The following is a 21,015-nucleotide window of genomic DNA, read 5'->3' as shown; positions in this document are numbered from 1 at the left end:
TAAAAGGAAAAATTAGACTGGCTTAAATTATACTTTTAAAAACCAAAGCAATTATAGAAAAAACTAGATACCACTTTTCTTAAGATGAAAAAAAAAAAAAAATGGAAGGAATCTATTAGTAAATCTAAATAGAAAATGACATTTTATGATTCTGTTACTCTACATTTTACCACACAAGTCTTATTTCAGTCCAAACTGCTGAAAAGCTATTTTTTTATTGTTATTATTTTCTTTCTTTCTAACAAGAAAGCATCAGAATTTATTTAAAAAGTATTAGTTAGGCTCACCTTTCTGTTAAATAAACATTTTCTTCAATGAGATCAAAGTAGCAGGGCATCTTCCCCAGCTTGGCAAATTCTTTCCACCGCTGTGGGTCCCTGAAGTCATCCATAGCACAGGAGGGCCCCATCAGCTCCGAGTGCAGAGGCACTGATGTCTCTCCTGGTTCACTCTCCACTCTGACTTTCTTTCTAGCCTGCAGCTCCCCATCACTTTCAGAATCACTCTCTAATTCTTGCCTCCGTTTTTTAGGAGGTCCTCTCTCTTTTATGTCATTTTTTTCAAAATTTTTTGAAAAATCTTTCCTTTCATTCGTAACTAAAGAGTCCTTAATTGAATTGCTGCTTATTTCGGGTGCCTGTACTGATCCCTTGTCCTTTTGATGGAAGAAAAATTTATTGGACTGGCTTGAAAACTGTGATCCACTTCGTTGATCCCAATTCTCCTCTTCTTCCCGATCATCTGTTAAAGAATCTGGTACCTGCCCCTGAATTCGATCATAAGCAACCCCAGTTCCTGGAGGTCTGCCTGCTGATCTTGGATCCCAATAGCCATTGCCTTGCCAGTAACTATGGGTCCCTCCAAAATGTTCAGCACTTTGTTGATGCCTGTGCGTACCACAGGCTCCATAACTGCTGTCAGGTTGCTGGTATGTGGTAGTGGGCCTTTCTTGTTGGGAGAAGTCCCATCCTAGGTTTCTGAGCTCTTCTGATGAGTGCAAGCCATCTATACGGGAAATGTCACAAGAAGAAGAAAAGTTTAGCTCTGTTTTTCCTAGTCTACTACTATCTGGTCTGTTAGAGAAAATTATCTGTTGCCGAGACTTATTTGGGATATCTTCAAAATCATCAGAAGAATAAACTGGTAGCTCTTGAGACCTAGATGTTTTGGTTCTTACTGTGTCCTCTGAATTCAGGTGACCTAGAGGGTCAGATTTCAAGTCTGTATGACTTGTACTATCAACCCCATCACTCTGAGAATGAGCAATTTCAGGCAGGTGATTATCTACTTTTCTGCTGAACTGTGAATAAGAAGTTTCTGGGTTCCTCTCTGTTCCTTTATGAAGGAAGAATTTTTCAGTCTGAGGACAGCTTTTACTTGCCATACCATCAAACTTATCCTCATATGCATGTCTCCTTGATTCTAATCTTTCCTCTTCCCAGTGGTCAGAGTAATGTCGGTAGCTATGACTGCTCCGAGAAGAACAGGGACTTGTCTCTTCCATGGGCAAAGTAGAATTCTTTGGCACAACCACAACAGACTGGAGACGGTTTCTTGGAATACTGCTGTCATCAGACTCTGTATCTTCTGAATCACTTTCATCACTTGAACTTCCAGAAGATCCAGAATAATCTTCATGGATAGTAGATATAATTTCAGGAGCATTACCACTACTGTCACATTTTAAGGTGTAAGTTATACCGTCACTGTCCTCCATGGTTAAGTTCAAATCGTAAGAAAATACAACCTCTGAGTCATCAGAAGTATGTGTATGCCCTCTTCCCTCCTCATCTAAGATTTCTGGTCTTCCTCTTCTTTCATGCAATATGGAATTCTCCTCTTCTTGAGCCTCTTGCAAAGACTGCCCAGACAATACATTATTATGCCTGTTTTCCCAAGAAGCAAATCCCTTTCCTGAATCAGGAAGGGCACTACCCACTTCTGTTTCTTTCCCTGCATACTTTAAGAATTCTGTGCTTCTTTTACTCTGCACTGCATCTAGAACTGGAGATGTATTCCCTTCACATTTTATTCCTGGTGGAAGACTCTGAAGAGATGAAATAATACCTGAACTCCCTACAGACCCATACAAATCATCAAAATGGTTAAGTGAAGCTGAACTAGTGCTACCAATGCTCTGCTTATATTCATCACATGCAAATTTTGAGTGCTGATCTGTCGGCTCTCTATTATCACATATAACTGGTTTTGATTCCAAATGCACATTCATAAAGCTATTTGAAGAAATCTTCATAACTGAAGGTTCAATATTTTCAGCTTCGGAGTTCTCATTTGGAGAAGAGTATCTATCTGAATCTTTGGTTTTGCAGCAGGAACGTCTCTTATCAACTGGTTCTTTAACTGATGTGTTGGGATAATCTATAGTCTTAACTGGCAAAGACGTGAGTTTATCATGGTGTGGTGACAACAGAGGTTCTGCTTCCCTAAATGGACTTTTTGACTTATTATGCTGTCTATAGGAATCATCCGAGTCCTTTTCTTTGCATCTACCAATATTCTGAAATCCATTTGATGGAAGTATACAAGCCTTGACCAAAGGAGATATCTCTGATCCAGTCACACTGTCATCTGAAGTCATTGAAATAGCATCTGTTTTAGAAGCACAAACTGTTGCCATATCAGATTCTGTCTCTGGAGATCCATTTATATTTAATTCAATAGAACAAAAACCTCTTAACTGATCATTTTTCACTTTTGATAATGACTCCAATTCTTTAATACTATCATGGCTATCATGTCCTATAAATTCAGGTTTAAGAACAGGAGATTCATCTAGCTTTTTAAAAGTAGGTGAATCATTTAATTGATTTGATGGAGATGGAGACCCTGTCTTTTCTCTTTCAGGAATTTTATTAATTGTTCTTAATTCACTACCTTTTGAACAAGGAGTCTGCAAACTAAAAGAATGAGATTGTTTGCTTTCCTCATTTAATTCTGTACAACAGAAAGAATTTTTAAATTTATCAGACTTGGAAACAGGTTTTGAAAGGGCAGATTTGTAACGGGAAGCACTGTTATCATGCTTGGAATAGGAGGATCCCCGTCGGAATCCCAGTTCAGTCGGGGGAGAACAACATCTTTTTATGGCTTCATGCTCTGAAGTCCGCTTGGATTCTCTTTCTGGTTTTGAAGAATACTTTCCTCTTCTCTCCATCTCTAAGTAAGAAGTCTCAGTTTTACAGTCCCGATCAAATTTAGAGTAAGATGATGATGTCCTTAGGTCTCTGTAGGAATGGGATGAGGTGCGCCTTGCATATGTCTTCTTATATTCATCTTCAGAGTCTGAGCTCTCCCGTGTCCTGTTATCTGTATAGGGCCGAGAATAGCGTGTCCTTTCACGGTAAGGGGAACTCCTATGGTAGCGCCGATCAGAATCGTAATAATGAGATCGCTCTGCCCGAGAATAAGACAAACTAGTTCTAGAGACTCTGTCAGATCTAGAACGAGATCGGCTCCGCCTTCTGTCCCTTTCAGACCTACATCGGGAAGATACATACCGAGTATCTCTTTCAAGTTTTGAGTAGCTAAAGTATTTATCATCTCTCTCTGTTTTAGATCGCGATGATTTCCCCAAATCCTCACTTTTTGAAGGTACTGAGCTCTTTTTAAAATCTCTTTCCTTCTCAATGCTTGTTGAAGATTTTAAGTCATGTGATCTTTGACTGGAGGAAGTCCGTACAGAATCTTCATCAGATTCTGAACCAAGCAATGTGCCTTCAAATTGTGAAGATTTCTTCTTAGAACTTGCTTTTTTAGAACTGAGGCTTATCTTAGAACCATCAGAAACTTCTTCTTCCTTCCCAATATGGGAATCTTCTCTTTGCAGGGGATTATCTGCTTGTTCTTTCAAAGTTTGAACTGTGTGTTCTTCCAAACTATTAGATACAATATCCTGCTTCCTATCCACCTCTAAGGATTCGGGCACACTTTTAACAGGCGATTCTTTCAGAGCTCTATCCACTGGTAAGGGTACTGGTGCAGTCATTAGTACTGTTACTGGGGGATGTGGTAAAACCACTGGCTCTGATATTGGTGCTGGTGGTGAGGGTGATGTGGCTTGGGGAGGTGGAGGAGGTGGAGGTGGCGATGAAGGTGGTGAATCTATAGTGGATTCTGCTATGACTGCTGGTAACTGTGTTGGAGGAGGGGGAGACGCTACTGCTGTAGTTGTAGCCGGCTGTGGCCTGGATGTCACATGAAGCAGATGTTTCTTAAAATGAATTCTACCCAACTCCACTCTTGACTTTGGTGGGGAAGACTCTTCTGTAGCAGGAAAAGTATCTCCTGGGTCCATTTTCACTTTAGGGTTTGAGTCTACTGGAAGAGGGTTAGCTGGCGAGTTTGGAGAATCGCTCTGCTTTTCATTGCTAAGTGCAGTGAGAAACCTGTTCTGTAAAGTTTTCTTTGTAAGACTGAAGCTGAATGACACCTTCTGCCGTCCTTGTTCCTCCAAATTAACTTTTGTCTTCGTGCCTTTGGGCAAAAATCGGCTAGAAGCAACACCTTTGAACATTGGTCCTTTGATGAAACCGGTTTTCTGCACATTTTCAACCTTTGCCTAAAAAAGAACAAAACAATTACAGTAATAAAGGCTTTCTTCCAAATTGTGACTATCACAAATTGTCAATATCAAAATTTTAAATGTTTATCAGAGAATTTTTTTAAAATTATTAACAGTAGTATAACTTTCACTATGCTACAAATGGAATTTAGCTTTTCATTATAAAACATTTAGGCGTAATCAAAAGTATAAATAACAAATCACTAAGTTTTAACAATTATCTGTATTTTTTTCCACTTAATCCTACATTAAAGAATTCTATCCATGTTGGCACTATTTTCTAGATACTTAGTCCTTTTTTTTCTTTTCTTTTCTTTTTTTTTTTTTGGTGGGGGTAGCTTTTTTTGTTTTGTTATTGTTTTAAGTGTTGATTTTTGTTTTTTAGTTTTTTTTGTCTTGGTGTTGCTTTTTTGGATTTTGGTTTTGAGGCAGAATCTCACTATGTAGCCCAGGTTTTCTTTGAACTCATATTAATCCTCATGCTTCTACCTCCCCAGTGCTGGGATTACAACCATGCACTACCATGCTTCAGCTCAAGCAGAATTTAAACAAGAATTTTTTTTAAACCTGATATGTAGATGACATTTATATACATGGCAATAAATAACACCTCAGTCAACAAAATAGTTTGTTCTTATGTTTTACTTATCTAAGAAACACCAAAGATCAAATAAACCAAGGGTCTCCTGCCATCACACAGAATCAGCAGAGTACAGGGCAAAATACATGAGCCACACTGGGGAATATTAAATCAATAGCTCTAAAATGAAGCAAAAAAGTTTGTTTGGGGTATTTTTATTTTTGTTTTAAGGCAGGGATCAACAAGCACCAGACAATTTTAATGACCTTCCCTGGTACAAAGTAGCCTCTTACCACATACATTTTACTGATAAAGTAGCCCTAAAAGGGCCAGGCCTTCTGCTGTACTAGAAATTACTCTGCCTTAGCACACTACCACTCTCTCTGCCTGGACTACACACACTTCTGTAATAATAATTTATTCTCTAATATTACTATGTGAACAAGATACAGCTAAGAAGCTCTTCTCCATTATCTGACCAAGTATCTGACAAACCACCAATGGAACGGTTGGGAGTCAGAAGTTGAAGGAATAACCTAGGTTGTTGAAAGAATAACAGAAAAATCTATAGACACAAACTCAAGCATATAAATATATGTTGAGACAGGGTCTCTCTATGTAACCCAGGCAGGCCAGGAACTCAAGTCAGATAAGTTTGCTTTTGCCTTCCAGCACCGAAAGTGTGCACCACCACACCCAGGCCTCAAGCCTATTTAAACTATTATCAGGGGCTGGAGAGATGGCTCAGTGGTTAAGAGCACTGGCTGCTCTTCCAGAGGTCCTGAGTTCAATTCCCAGCAACCACATGATGGCTCACAACCATCTGTAAATGAGATCTGGCACCCCTTCTGGCACACAGGGATACATGCAGACAGAACACTGTATACATAATAAATGAATAAATCTTAAAACAACAACAAAAAACATGTCAGGCATGTTTGTGGTGGTATTCTAATTGTACTGAAATGTGATTTTGATTGTATGTTAATAAATAAAGTTGCCCGGGGGTCAGAGCTATTAGAGCCATAGCAAGAGTGTGGCGGTGGTGGCACACGCCTTTAATCCCAGCACTTGGTAGAAGAGCTAGGTAGATCTCTGTGTGTTCAGGGATACAGCCAGCATTGGAGACATATGCCTTTAAGACCTGGGGGGCTGTACATACAGGCAGTGATGAGGCAGTCACGTGTTTGGGTTTACAACCAATGAGAAGGTAGAACAAAAAGACTATGAAAAGACAGACACACAGGAAGTAGCTCTCTTTCGGAGAGCTAGGACCACCGCAGGAGGAAGGGTGAGATCTTAGCTCTGAGCTCTGACCTCTCAGCTTTCTCTTTTACATTGGTTCTGTGTTTCTTATTTAATAAGACCATTGGTTACATCTACACATGTTCCAAAGCTAGATGCAGTGGCACATGCCTTTGGTCCCAGAACTCTAGAGGAGGAGGAGGCAGGCAGATCCCTGAGTTTGAGACCAGGCTGGTATACAGAGCAAGTTCCAGGACAGTCAAAGCTAAATAGAGAAACTCTGTCTTAAAAAAAACAAAAAAAAAGGCCGGGCAGTGGTGGCGCACGCCTTTAATCCCAGCACTCGGGAGGCAGAGGCAGGCGGATCTCTGAGAGTTCGAGGCCAGCCTGGGCTACCAAGTTAGCTCCAGGAAAGGCGCAAAGCTACACAGAGAAACCCTGTCTCGAAAAAAAAGAAATAAGAAAAAGTATACAGTAACTTCAAGTGAGGAAATAAAAGCTTTTACATTATACACACGTAGTATATTATTCATATAGCAGTAGTTTTCAAATATTTAAGAAACAGAATCTACTTTTCAAATTAAATTTTACATGGAAACTTATTAGAGACAGATAAAAATCTGCTTCTGGAATTGCTAGTTTCTGTTACCTTTCTAAACTTCTTGAATCTTTTAAGTTTAAAATTATTTTCTTGTTATATACACTATTCCTCACTGGAATGATTTATTATAGCTTCAAAAAGTAAAATTGAGCAAAACTACTAATTTCATTTCACAAAATAGTTAACTTTAAATATTTTCAGCTTTTATCTAGATTCTAAAAATGCACCTTTTAAAAGGCCATTTCTTGAATAACTAGTTCAATTATACTTACCTCATTTTCTTCTTCTCTATTCCCATTCAGCCAAGAAAACATGCAAAAGAATAAAAAGGATCATAAATACTTAAAACAAAATGAAACTTTGCATTAAAACAGACACTTATACACCTTTTCCTTCTTTCCTTGCCCTACTGACAGTTTTGTAACAACTTTTTCCTGCAGACGGTGCAAACCACTAGCTAGGTACTGGAGAGCAAGAGTGGGTGAAGCAAGATCTCTGACCTTGAAGGTTACATTTTCTAATAAGTAACAAAGTGATTGTTACAAAAGTAATTCCAACCAGAGGAGTAACTATAAGGACTGAGATATATACAATGTGGCAGTAAAGTGAGCAACAACCCAGTTAAAACAAAACAAAACAAAAACAGGAATGCAAAGAATCCCAAAAAGGGGATTAGTTTTTAAAGAATGTACTTTTGGAGTGACCCAAGGCAAAAGGCAAAGATTAAAACAGAACAGTTCCTACAAGTAAACTAAAAACTATTCACTATTACCTAAGTATAAGGTATAAGGTAGAAAAAGTCGACAATTAAATGGAATAAGGAGCAGTGAGCATGTTTCTGACAAAGAATCACATTTTTATGCATGGATAGGTGGGTCCTAATTTTTTTTTTTATTTAGTAACTATTCATCAGTCCCTTTGCTAAACACACAATATATACTGTGCTCCGCATCACAGTGCCACTACGTTATAGATCTCAGCACCTGGTATTCTAACAAAGATACAGATTCCTACGAAGAATCAAATACCAAGTCTGCCATGCACCACTAGTGCACCAAGGTATACTGGGGACGATCTACATGGGAAAAGGACAGTTACAAAAGGGTATGACGACGACAAGCATGTTGCTTTGTGGACTATATGGCAAGCAAAACTCAAGCACAACTACATGCTTTAAACGCTCCTTAAAAGAAATGTACAAAAATCCCCTCCAAATGAAGGTCTAAATAGTAACTCAGTTGATTCATTTCAAGCACCTATGGAAGTTAGAACAAAGCAATGGCTAGTTGTGATAAAAAAAAAAAAATGCTGGTCATCTAAGCTACGAAGCACACTGAGGCAAAAGGAATCCAAGTTCAAGGACCACAAGGGCTACATAGTTTTAAGCCCATCTGCACAACTTAGTAGACCCTGCCTCAAAATAAAAAGATGAAAAGGTCTGAGAAGGAGCAAGCATAGTGCTGCATGTTTTATGATCCAATACTTGAGAAATAGAAGCAGGACATCATAATTAGCTGGAGGCCAACAAGGGCTACATGGGTTCTGCCTCAAAACAGAACAACTGAGCCGGGCGGTGGTGGCGGCGGCGCACGCCTTTAATCCCAGCACGCGGGAGGCAGAGCCAGGTGGATCTCTGTGAGTTCGAGGCCAGCCTGGGCTACCAAGTGAGTTCCAGGAAAAGGCACAAAGCTACACAGAGAAACCCTGTCTCGAAAAACAAAAACAAAAACAAAAACAAAAACAAAAAAAAAAAAGAGTGCTTGTCTAACATGCATGAAACACTGGGCTTAATTGCCAGAACTGAATAAATGAGGTATGGTAGTGCATGCCCGTAATCCTAGCACTTGAGTAGTAGAGCCACAGAGCATCAGAAATTCAATTACATAAGTTCAAAGCCAATCTGTGCTACATAAGACCCTGCCTTGCCGCCCGCGGGCAGTGGTGGCCCACGCCTTTAATCCCAGCACTTGGGAGGCAGAGGTAGGCAGATCTCTGTGAGTTCGAGGCCAGCCTGGGCTACAGAGCGAGATCCAGGAAAGGCGCAAAGCTACAACACAAAGAAACCCTGTCTGGAAAAACCAAAATAAAATAAAAGACCCTGCCTCAAAACAAAGGTTAGAACACTTTAATGTTCATCATTTTAAAACATACATTGGAACTGGAAAAAAGAACTAAGAGCACTGGCTGCTCTTGTAGGGTCCAATTCCTGGCAAGCACCCACAAGGCAGCTCACAACTGTCTCTAACTCAAGTCACAGAGTAGCTGACATCTTCTGGCCTCCAGAGACACTGCACACATGTGGTGCATAAGAATACGCGCAGGCAGAACACCCATAAACATAAAGTGAAACAGAAGAAAAACAACAACACGTGCACCCCAGCGGAAAAAATTATAAAAACCATACAACTAAAATTACATCTATCTTCTCAGAGAAAACTATAAATCTGCATAACCTTCCCAAAATCTCTTGAGATTAAAACTGTGACACTAAATACTTAAGATGGTAATAAGATACTCATACACATATATGCTCTCATGACTACCAAGTAATCAATACAACAAACACAACCAGTACCACAAGTCTGAGATAAATGACTATTATAACCAGACTGAAGGACTGAAGCTTATCTATTTAACGCACAAACTATACCTGCCCAGTTTTTACCAGATCAAGTATGTTATGCTAGTCTTCCAGTCCTATTTTGCTTAACCTGAGCTGCATTAAACAGGAGGACAAAGATAAGTGATGGTCAGTCAACTCTTTCAAATTGTTAAAGACACTTATACAAATTAGCAATCTTTTGAGACAGAGACTCATTGTGTAGCCCAGGCTGGCCTGGAACACCCTATATAGACCAGACAGATCTCAAATTCAAGATCTACATGCTTCTGCCTCCCTAGTGTTGGGATCAAAGGCCTGCACTGCCATAATCCACCATAAATGAGCTTTTAAAACCCTACATTCAAGGATTAGTTCCTACCACCCATATGACAGTTTACAAAACCACTGTAACTCCTTACTGGGAACCTGATGCTCTCTCTTAGGGCTTCTGTAGGTACCAGATATGCATGAGGTATACATACATACTTGCAGGCAAGCAAATACTCAAAAGTACTAAGTAACAATAAATATGTCTTTTAAAATCTCCAGGCTGGGCAGTGGTGGTGCACACCTTGATTCCCAGCACTGGGGAAGCAGAGGCAAGCAGCTCTCTGAGTTTGAGGCCAGCCAGGTCTACAGAGTCAGTTTCAGGAGAGCCAAGGCTACACAGAGAAACTGTCTCAAAAAACAAAATAATAATAATAATAATAATAATAATAAGTTTCCCACCTACATGACAAAAATGTAGCTCAGTACTGGTCTAACTTGCACAGCCGTGGTTTTGATCCCCTCACCCCTACTACAACAAACAAAACAAAAAACACACCCACCTTCAAAATAAAAACAATGAAAGTAAATCTGTAATTCTACTATCTTTAAACACAAAGACCTCTTTTCTTCATCAATACCTGTTTGTTTGGTTTTAATAAAACAACGATTCTTAGGACTGGAGATATGGTTCAGAGGTTAAGAGCACTAACTGCTCTTCCAGAAGACCCGGGTTCAATTCCCAGCACCCATATGGGAACTCACAACTGTCTCTAACGCCAAGATCTGACACCTTCACACAGACACACATGCAGGCAAAACATCAATACATATAAAGTAAAAATAATTTATTTTAAAAAATTATTCTAAAAGCTGGGAATGGTAATACACACCAGTAAACCAACACTTGGAAAGCTGGGGCAGGAGGATAGAGAGTTTGAGGCCAGCCTAAGCTACTTCAGACAGTCTAAAATAAAGGGAAAGAGGGAAGAAGGGAGAGGAAGAAAAATATCTGGGTTGGCCTAAAATATCCTAAAAAACAAAAAGTGAAAAAAAAAATGAAAAAAAAAAAAAAAAAAGTGGGCCAGGCGGCAGTGGCACGTGCCTTTAATCCCAGCACTTGGGAGGCAGAGGCAAGTGGATCTCTGTGAGTTCAAGGCCAGCCTGATTGTACAAGAGGAGTTCCAGGACTACAGAGACAAACCCTGTCTGAACCCCCTCCACCATCCCCACTACCCCTCAAAAAACAAACTACCTTGTAGGCCAGCCTATAATCCCAGCCACGCAGGAGGAAGAGGTAGGAGAACAACCAGTTCAAAGCCAGACTGAGATATAGTACACAAGACCCTACTTCATTCAAGAAAACTTCAGCTATGGTCATGCATGCCTGTCATCTCAGCACAGGGGCAGAGGCAGAAGGATAAGGTCATCTTCGGGTGGACAGTAAGTCCGAAGTCAGCCTAGACTACACGAGACTCTTAAAACAGAAACAGAACAAAAAAGTTTAATTATTAAAAAAAAGTCAGACTAAATTTGAATAAATTCAAACATTTTTAACTAAGTTATTTCCAAAGAAACAGGCTACAGAGGAGCTGTATAAAACTGACAGCAACAGTGTATTTACTACAGTGTGTCTAACACCCTCCACACAGCATTGACATAAAATGTTCAGTAAATGCGAGCTGTTAGTGATTTCTGTTAGAAATATCTAAAAATTCTTTGATTACACTAGACTCCTCTATTCGAATAAACACATCTTGTTCATTCCCTAAATCCTCGGGAATTTTGGCACCATCAAAATCATCTTAAAAATCAGGAAGTTAGCCGGGCGTTGGTGGCGCACGCCTTTAATCCCAGCACTCGGGAGGCAGAGCTAGGCGGATCTCTGTGAGTTCGAGGCCAGCCTGGGCTACCAAGTGAGCTCCAGGAAAGGCGCAAAGCTACACAGAGAAACCCTGTCTCGAAAAACCAAAAAAAAAAAAAAAAAAAAAAAAAAAAAAAAAATCAGGAAGTTAAGGACTGGGGGTGCTTTTCCTCATACTGGGTGGCCTTGTCCAGCCTTAAGACAAGGGGAGGTAGTCTTACTGCAACTTGATATGCCATGTTTAGTTAACAGCCATGGAAGGCCTACCCTTTTCTGAAGAGAAACAGAGAAGTGAATGGGGAGGGACAGAGGGGAGGTAGGTAGTGGGAGAGAGATTGGGAGGAGGAGGGGAAACTGTGGTTGGGATGTAAAAAAAAAAAAAGTATGTAAAATAGTATTATTAAAGTTAAAAAAAAAAAAAAAAAGAACTGGGGATGGCCTGTGGTGGTGGCACACACCTTTAATCCCGGTACTTGGGAGGCAGAGGCAGGCAGGATCTCTGAGTTGGAGGCCAGCCTGGTCTACAGAATGAGTTCCAGGATGATTAGGGCTGTCTCCAAAAACAAAAACAAAAACTGGGGAATGTAGCTCAGTTATAGAGGGCTAAATACAGTGCATGGATATGAGGCCCCAAGCTTGGTTCTCACCGATGAAATAAAATTTTAAAGAGAAAAACTTATAAAACCATACACATATATAAACATGTATTTTAAAACACTTACATAGGGCTGTGAAGATGGCTGCTCTTGCAGAGGGCCTGAGTTCAGTTCCCAACACAAGAATGGCTCCCAATTGCCTGGGATACCACTTCCAGGGGATCTGACATTGCTGGTCCCTGCATTCATGTACACACGTGTGTGTGTACATACACACACACACACACACACACACACACACACACACACATAACTAAAAACAAAATCTTCACTCATGCAGAAAATATTGAAAACAAAAATGCTTAAGCAGTGAATGCATGTCATAAAAACACACAGCTAACAAAAAAATTTCCAGCAAGCATGTGTTCAGCTGAAAAATATGCTATCATGGATTTTAATCTCATTGTCTAGTACCACACCAGTATCCTCTTTAATGACAAAGAACATTAGGTTCTCTCTAATAGTTACACTATTATTCTAAAGCACCTGACCAATACTGTAATTCAAGAAAGTCTTTTCTGCTCAGTCACCACTATTACAATAAGTTTATATCAGCTAGTAACATTTCTTACACAAACTATTGTTAATGTGCAATATACAGTATATGTATAATAAGCAACATTGTTTATAATTGCACAACTTGATTCCTATGTTATTTAATATAAGTTTTGTTTTTTAATGGGCCTGGTAAAGTTACCATAGAGTATACCTATTTTGGTTACTTTAAAGGAACTTTTGAAGTACATTTTTTTTTTTTTAACCAATTTCCGACCCGCCCCCCAAGGTTCCTCTGTGTATCCCTGGCTGTCCTGGAACTCACTCTGCAGACCAGGCTGGCTTTGAACCCACAGAGATCTGCCTGTCTCTGCCTCTTGAGTGCTAAAATTGTGTGTGCTTTTTAATTTAATTTTTATTTTATGTGCATCGGTGTTTTGTCTGCATGTATGTCTGTGTTAGAGCGTCAGTTCCCCTGGAACTGGAGTCACACACAGTTGTGAGCTTCATGTGGGTGCTGGGAATTGAACCCTGGTCCTCTGGAAGAGTAGCCAGTGCTCTCAACTGTTGAGCCATCTCTCCAGCCCTACATTTTTACCAATTTCTAAGTAGGTACTTTATTGTATGTTAATAAAATTCACCTCTATAGATAACCCAACTATACTTTTAGCACAGAAGCAGTACTATAAAATATATAGTTTATGTAGTTTTAGAATTCATATAGTTGCCTTGGGAATAGATAAATTAATGGCAGTCATATTTTTAACCAGACAATTAAAAAAAAAAATCAAGGCCAGCCAGCCACGGTGGGAGGCAGAGGCAAGCGAGACCAGCTTGGTCTACAGAGGAAGTTTCAGGACAGCCAGGGCTACAGAGAGGAAACCCACCCTATCTAGGAAAACAAAACAGAGCTGGCACCAGTGAGAGGGCTCAGCAGGTAAAGGCACTTGCCCCCAAGTCTGACAATCTAATTTCCACACCTGGGCCTCAAGTGGTACAAGGGAATGACTCCCAAAATGACCTCCATAGGTATACAGGTACACGCACACAAAATAAAATTAACACAAGCCTTCGTACATGCTGAAGAATAGAAGAAGTGGGTTTCCACAGGAAGGGTTTCTGTAGCCATTATATACTTAATAAATATTTGTTCTATTTGACATTCTTCTTATTATTTTTTTTGTTTTGTTTTGTTTTTGTTTTTTGAGACAGGGTTTCTCTGTGTAGCTTTGCACCTTTCCTGGAAATCACTTTGTAGACCAGGCTGGCCTCGAACTCACAGAGATCCGCCTGCCTCTGCCTCCCAAGTGCTGGGATTAAAGGCGTGTGCCGCCCGGCCTCTATTTGACATTCTTATCTGTCAAACCTGGTGTTGTCTGACTACTCAAAGACAGTATACAATTAATAACTATTACCTAGAAGCCAAATATCAGACAAAAGACTCAAAGTGTAAGTTACATCATGTTTCACAAAGAACATTTCACAAAGGATCACTATATAACCCTTCCTAAAAAGAAAGTCTAGAGTGCTTGCCTAGCAAGCGCAAGGCCCTGGGTTGTCTTTAGCTCTGAAAAAAAAAAAAAAAGAGAGAGAGAGAGAGAGAGAAAGTCTAACTAAACTTGGCAAGGAAGTGGGCAGTAGCAAGAGCTCTAGTCAGAAACTACCACTTGCTCCAAATTCTTGCAAGCCCACAGCAGTGTTCCCAGTAAGCAGCCCTTCTATCAGGCCTGTTTGCACAATTATATTCTTATCAACACCCACATTATCCCAAAGCTATTTTCACTAGCTAGATGTTAGCATTTGACAGAAAAAAGCACTCTAAAATAAAAGGCAGCTTTAGAGATTCACTTCAACTTTAGAACTCAATTTAAATAACCAATTTATATACTCAGCTGGAAAGGCCACTAAGTAGCCACTATGCCTGACCAAAATGAAACAAAGGACTACCAAACCTGATTGCTTTTTTAAATGCCTCATTTGTGTTTAGCAAATACAGTAAACTACCTCCAAAATTTAAATACAAATATACTCAGAGATTAAAAAAAAGTATAGTTATAAATATCAAGTTACCTGAATGTGCTAAGGGAATGTTTTAAAGTCATATATTAAAACACTTAGGGAATAAGAAGGATCCTGATGTCATGATGTCTCACAGCTCAGCCAAAAAAAATTTCCAAAAAAAAACGAGAGGCTGGTAAAACGGCCCACCAGGTAAAAAGCAAGGCTCACCACCTCAGTGTGATCCCTAGAAGCCAAGTTATAAGGAGAAAACTAATCCCCAACAGTGGTTCTCTGACCTCCACACATTCAGCATGACATTCACAGCCCACCTCACAGACACACAGATTACTCCTCATTTTCATACACCTGCACACACACAAATTGGGGGAAAGTAATACAAACGACAAAATTTCCATTACTGGTGGTTAATCTAGGCTAAAATTATAGTATAACGGCTCATGTCTATAATGCAAGTATTTGTTAATTTGAGTCAGAAGAATTGGGAAAGTCTCAAAAATGTTATACTATTATAACCTGAGATGCACATGTCTATAATCCCAGCCCCAGCACTCTAGGGGATAATGTAGTAAGATAACAATTTCCAGGCCAGGATAGACTACACAGCAAAATCTTGTCTCAAAAACAAAATGATGCCTGGCGGCAATGGCACACGCCTTTAATCCCAGCACTCAGGAGGCAGAGCCAGGCAGATCTCTGTGAGTTTGAGGCCAGCCTGGTCTACAGAGCAAGATCCAGGACAGGCACCAAAACTACACAGAGAAACCCTGTCTCGAAAAACAACAAAACCAAACAAAAAACAAAATGAAACACACAAGTCAGATTTTCTCAAAAAGAAATCTAAACCTGATTGTTGATGATTCTAGATATAAACTCTCCCTCTATGTTTTACAATAGTTTTTAGTGTCCTATAACATAAGGTACTATTGTAATATTCTAGTTTTTGTTATCTTCTTGTTTAAGGTACTATTTTATAGCTGTATTGAATGAATTAACAGAAATGATAAGTTGCTCAGCAAGTCTCTAACCCAAGTTGGCCATCTTTTGCTATCTGTCATTCACCATGACTAGTCTACCTTCAGCACAAGTGACAAGACTCATGGAACAGTAGCAAATACTAGGGTTACTAGAAATTCCTATTAAGGATAAATCACGCCAGACAGTGGTAGCGCACGCCTTTAATCCCAGCAGCTAGGAGGCAGAGGCAGGAGGATCTCTGAGTTCAAGGACAGCCTGTTCTACAGAGTGAGTTCCAAAACTCTACAGAGACCTTGACTAAACAACAACAATAATAATAAATTGCCAGGTATAGTGGCCTTTAATCTAGCATTCAGGAGGCAGAAGCAGGCAGATTTCTGTGAGCATGGACCCAGCCTGGTCTACACAGTAAGTTCCAGGCTAGCCAAGGCTACAATGGTGAGAACCTGTCTCAAAAAACCATACTGGACACAGTGGTATACACTTCCCCCTCCACCCGCTACAGTACTGGGGCTTGAATCCAGGGCCTTATGCAAGCCATCCAAGTGTTCAACTACTGAACTCTATCACCAGCATTATTATTATTTCTTTAAGACAGGGTCTTACTAAGTTGCTATGGCTGGCCTTGGATTAAGTCAGTAACTCAACCAAGCTTGAATATTTGATCCTCCTGCCTTAAGACTAGCAGTCACTAGTAGGATTACTAGTCTGTACCAACAGGCCTATTGATGGTACACACTTGTAATCCTATCCCTTAGAAGGTCAAGGCAGGAGTTGAAGGTCACCAGGAGGTATCAGTGAGATCCTGTCTCATCAGCAAAAAAACAACAAAGAGGTTCATACACTAAATCTTCACAGTGGAGCTTCAAAAGAGCATTCCTTGCCTCATGGTCTCACATCTATATTCTCAGCACTTAGGCCACAGAGGCACAAGAACCATGGAATTCACACTAGCCTTAACTACATACTAAGATTTTATCTAAACTAAACCAAGAAGATTTTCTGGTCTTTATTTTTCTACAGTGGATGTCTTGGTAATCTCATCCAGTCTGGTGGCTTTGTACACTACCTAAACAGATGACTATAAATTTATCTCCAGCTTAGACCTTTCCCTGAACACCAGACTTGCATAACAATCCAACCTAAATGTCTTAACCAGCATCTCCAATTTACTATGCCTAAAAAAGAACTACTAATCCCAACTCGCTCTTTCTACATCATCTCTATCTTAGTGGAGGGTAAATTTCCAACTGACAGACCAAAAACCTTAGAATCATCCTTAACTTCTCTCACATGCCACATGTGTCAACAAATCATATTTAATCCTCAACATACATTGATCATTCATCTATTTCAGATACTACCTTGGTATAAGCCACCAGCAACTCTCTTCTGGATTACTAGCTTCTTTACAAGTCTTCAGGCTTCCACTCTGTTCCTCTCTGCAATTCTACAAATGATCCTTCTGAAGCTGAAAGCAAATCATACCATTCCTCTGATTAAAACTCACAGCGGGGGGCACATGCAGTCCCAGATGCTCAGGAGGCTGAGGCAGGAAGATCATTTGAGCTCAAGAATTCAAAGCCAGCCTGGGTTCCTCTCAAAAAAACAAAATCAAACAAAAAAGACCCAGCCAAATCCTTAGAATGGCTCTACAAAGCTTTAAGAAACTTGGACTCAGCCTACTGTGAACCTATTGACGGTCAATTTCTTTCTCATTCAGTTCTGGCCACACTGAGAAGAGCTTGGAATATTTCCTCAGCTCGTTATTACCTCTACTTGAGTTATAATGGTTACTGCCCTGCCACCCCACCTACAACTCCCCACTACATACACACGCACACGCACACACTTTCTTTGTTTTTTTCTGAGACAGGGTTTCTGTGCCCGTCCTTGGAACTGGCTCTGTAGACCAGGCTGGCCTTGAACCCAGAGATCCACCTGTCTCTACCTCCCAAATGCTGAGATTAAAGGCTCAAGCCACCAACGCCCTTTATATCTCTAAATATTACTCTCTTGAGGATGCTTACCAGTTTACCCCATAGTATACTATCTCTCCTTTAACAATAATAAATCACTCACGTTCTACAGGATTTCCTAAAACATTTTACCTTTGCTCATTCTGCATAACTGTTTATTGACCTCATTGGAATGCAAACTTCACAAGGACAAATTTTTGTTGCTCTACAATACCAACCTTTAGTAAAGATAGGCCTGTGTTTTTAAAAAAAAAAAAAAAAAGCAAAACTCCTCTTTTTATCATGTGTCTCCTTTATGACAGGTCCTTGAAGACTGATGGGATGAGCTTTGCCCTCACTAGCTACCCCTACACTATAATGGACACCTAATGTAGTTACTCAAGTGAGTATAGCCACTTCACCTGAATACAATGTCATGTATACTGTAAGAAAAGCCAACACCCACACACTTGCATCTGATTAAAGAGTGAGTAGAAGACAGATATAGACCACCAGGCCCCAACTCAAACTCTAATCAAAGCAAATTTACATGTCACCTCAACTTCCCCTTTTCAAAGAACCATTTCAAACTATCCCAAGTCTGAAAGGGCATGACTTGCCTCTTCACAGCCACGGTTCCCCTCAACTTCAGTCAATCTCCTCTTTTATCTTAAATCACACCTCTCAATTTTCCCTAATAACCCTGGCTTGCACACACCACACTCTATGCCAAGAGCTATTCACTCACTATCTCATATAATCTCCTCCAAAGCCCCAGGAAGTTGCTACCACTAGGCTAACCATCCCCCACCTGGGAAAACCCAAATTTCAAGAGAAGTCATTTGTTCAAGGTTAAATTAGAGTTCCAGTGCAGGTCTGTCTGGCTCTGAAATGCGTCCTGTAACCTTGCTTCCTCCCAGTCTGAAGCACGACTTCCTCAGAGTCTGCTATCACTCACTTCTCATTTCTTGGCCAGGCCTCATTTTCTTCTGATGTAAAACAGGTGATATTGTTCAAGATGCCTACCAACATCTTCAGTCCAGTATTAAGAAAACATTTTATAACCTATACAGGTTAATAAACAGGAAAAAAATACACATGTATCAGAACTTACTCATCACTATTAAAAACTCTGAAGCAGTAAAGCCTGAAAATAAAATCCCAAGACTGTGAAAAACAATAAACATTATTCCTCACTTGCACAGTAAAGATACATTTCTGACCCCATTTTTCCACATATTATGAAAAATGTTTTCCTCCAATTAAAAAAAAGATAGAATCCTATCAGCTTTTAGACTTCACCACGAAACCTGGAAAAAGTCACTGGAAAGCTCTGCACCTTTCCTGGGGCTAGCGTGGTACTTTGTACAAGGGAAGCGGTCAACACTGATCGAATTATACAAATTCCTTTTGAGATTTTTCAAGTCTCAAACCCCTATAACAGAACTTTGCTACTGGACTGATTGTACAGTAAATCCAAACATTCTAATTAAAATGTTAATCCAAAGCCAAGAACCCAGGAAAGGATAAAGCCATGCTGGTTTATGACTGCAAGAAAGAGATGGATTTCGTTTTATTAAGACCACATAAAGACTGTGTGTGCATAGAGGTGATGTCTGTATCAAGCCTATCTCTGCAAAGCGCACTGTAACTAAAAAGCCAGAGGGCAGCAGGCAGAAGGGTCTCTGCAAACTTAAAAGCAAGCAAGATGAAACTACTCAGGCTGTTCTTACGTTGGGAACTGGACCATCAAAATTCTCCCAATAAAATTTTATACTTTTTTCTTAAGGCAACATAAGGATTTTGCCTTTTGTGTGGAGATAACCAACACTCCAACAAAATAACTTTTGTGTTACAATACCAAAAAACAATCATGGAAGACCCAGACATTTCTGAACCAAGGTTAAAATTTTTGGCTAAGGTTCCAAAGTATGTATGTGTCATACTTCAGTTATAAAAGTTTAAGTTTCACTAGAAATCCCTATAAACGCTAACTTTGAGATGAATTTTGTGTGCCCTTAAGTTGTAGACATCAACAGGAGCGAATCGAGTTGAACAATGGTTTTCAGGTCGGTTAGTGGCCAGCACCTGTAATCCCAGCGGTCAGGAGGCTGAAGAGGGAGGATCCCCAGGTTCAAGGCCAGCCTGGGCTACACTGTAAATTTAAGACCAGCCTGGGCAACAGAGTGAGACCATTTCTCTAAAAAAAAAAAAAAAAAAAAAAAAAAAAAAAAAACCGACCTTGTGAGGCTTAGGGAAGGAACTGACTGCAGACTCTCCGGGGGAAGCTTTCTGGTTTACTTTTTGTTGTCTTCAGTAAGCAGCTGCCCACCATGCTAGCTCAGGTGGTACTTACTACAGGTGTATACCACCAAATCTGACGGGAATGGAAGCTTGCTGTGCAACAGAAACACAAAAGTGTCCTAACTGAAAAGAAACTACATTTTGGACAAAACTGCATTTCGCTTTACAAGAACACTAGCTTCTTTAGATAAGAATATGCAAAGAGATTTCTGGGTCTCTTAACTAAATCTTCACACGCAGCAAAAAAGTCATCCTTGTAGGTAAGATTCTGTTACCTAAGGAACAGTATGCCAAAGTGTTCATGCCTCATAATCGAGAAAAGAAACGTTTGTCAGGTTTTCACTTTCAGGTAAAAACAAAAAACAAAACTGGTGTCACCTTAACAACGAGGCCAGACAAACCTCGCCACCATTACAAAACTCAAGTGCCAAAGGTGCAGACTGTGAAGCCCACAGCACTACTGGGCCAGGCTCGAGTGCCCCAGAAGGAAAAAGAAAAAGAAAATCAAAACCAAGAGTGCAACGCGGGGCCCCTCCGCGGACCGCAGCGGGGAGACGCGCGCTAGGCCCTTCCGGTCGGAGTTGCCGTCACCGGTAGGCCGGGCGACGGGCCGGGCTTCCACCCGAGCCCGGGGATTCTCGGCCTGCACTCGCGGCGTCCTATAACCGACTTTGGCCTCAGCGGCGCCCTGGACTCTGCACCGCGGTTGGCAACAGAAGCCCGGGGCGCCGCGGAGCGCCCCGGAGGAGCCGCGGGGGAGCGCCGAGCCCTGGGCTGGCCGCCTGAGGACGCGGCAACGGCAGCGGCCGCCCCTCCCCCACCGGGCCGCCCCAACTGCCGCGGCTCGCGTCGCAGCGGTACCCG

At 40.6% G+C, this 21,015-nt stretch overlaps 1 protein-coding gene across 4 annotated transcripts in view; it reads right to left on the bottom strand.

Annotated features, from left to right (window-relative positions):
- Setd2 (SET domain containing 2, histone lysine methyltransferase) overlaps nucleotides 1-21,015 on the bottom strand; it is a 106,635-nt gene that overhangs the window by 85,167 nt on the left and 453 nt on the right. For 2 of the 4 annotated variants that reach the window (XR_005092045.1, XM_028886868.2), the window contains exons 2-3: nucleotides 7,281-7,296; nucleotides 288-4,579 (exon numbers count right to left, since the gene is read on the bottom strand). Coding sequence is in view for 3 of the 4 variants with exons in the window: in XM_028886868.2 (XP_028742701.1) it covers nucleotides 288-4,579; nucleotides 7,281-7,296 (4,308 nt within the window). In the remaining variant the exon portion in view is untranslated. Of the gene's footprint in view, nucleotides 1-287; nucleotides 4,580-7,280; nucleotides 7,297-17,253; nucleotides 17,361-18,805; nucleotides 18,913-21,015 lie in introns of those variants that run through there. The other 2 variants (XM_037207962.1, XM_028886867.2) reach the window with 2 other exon arrangements.

The sequence above is a fragment of the Peromyscus leucopus genome, chromosome 7, assembly GCF_004664715.2.
Source record: "Peromyscus leucopus breed LL Stock chromosome 7, UCI_PerLeu_2.1, whole genome shotgun sequence".
NCBI classification, from domain to species: domain Eukaryota; kingdom Metazoa; phylum Chordata; class Mammalia; order Rodentia; family Cricetidae; genus Peromyscus; species Peromyscus leucopus.
The sequence above is the reverse complement of the archived record's forward strand: the minus strand, read 5'-3'. Positions and strand labels throughout refer to the sequence as shown.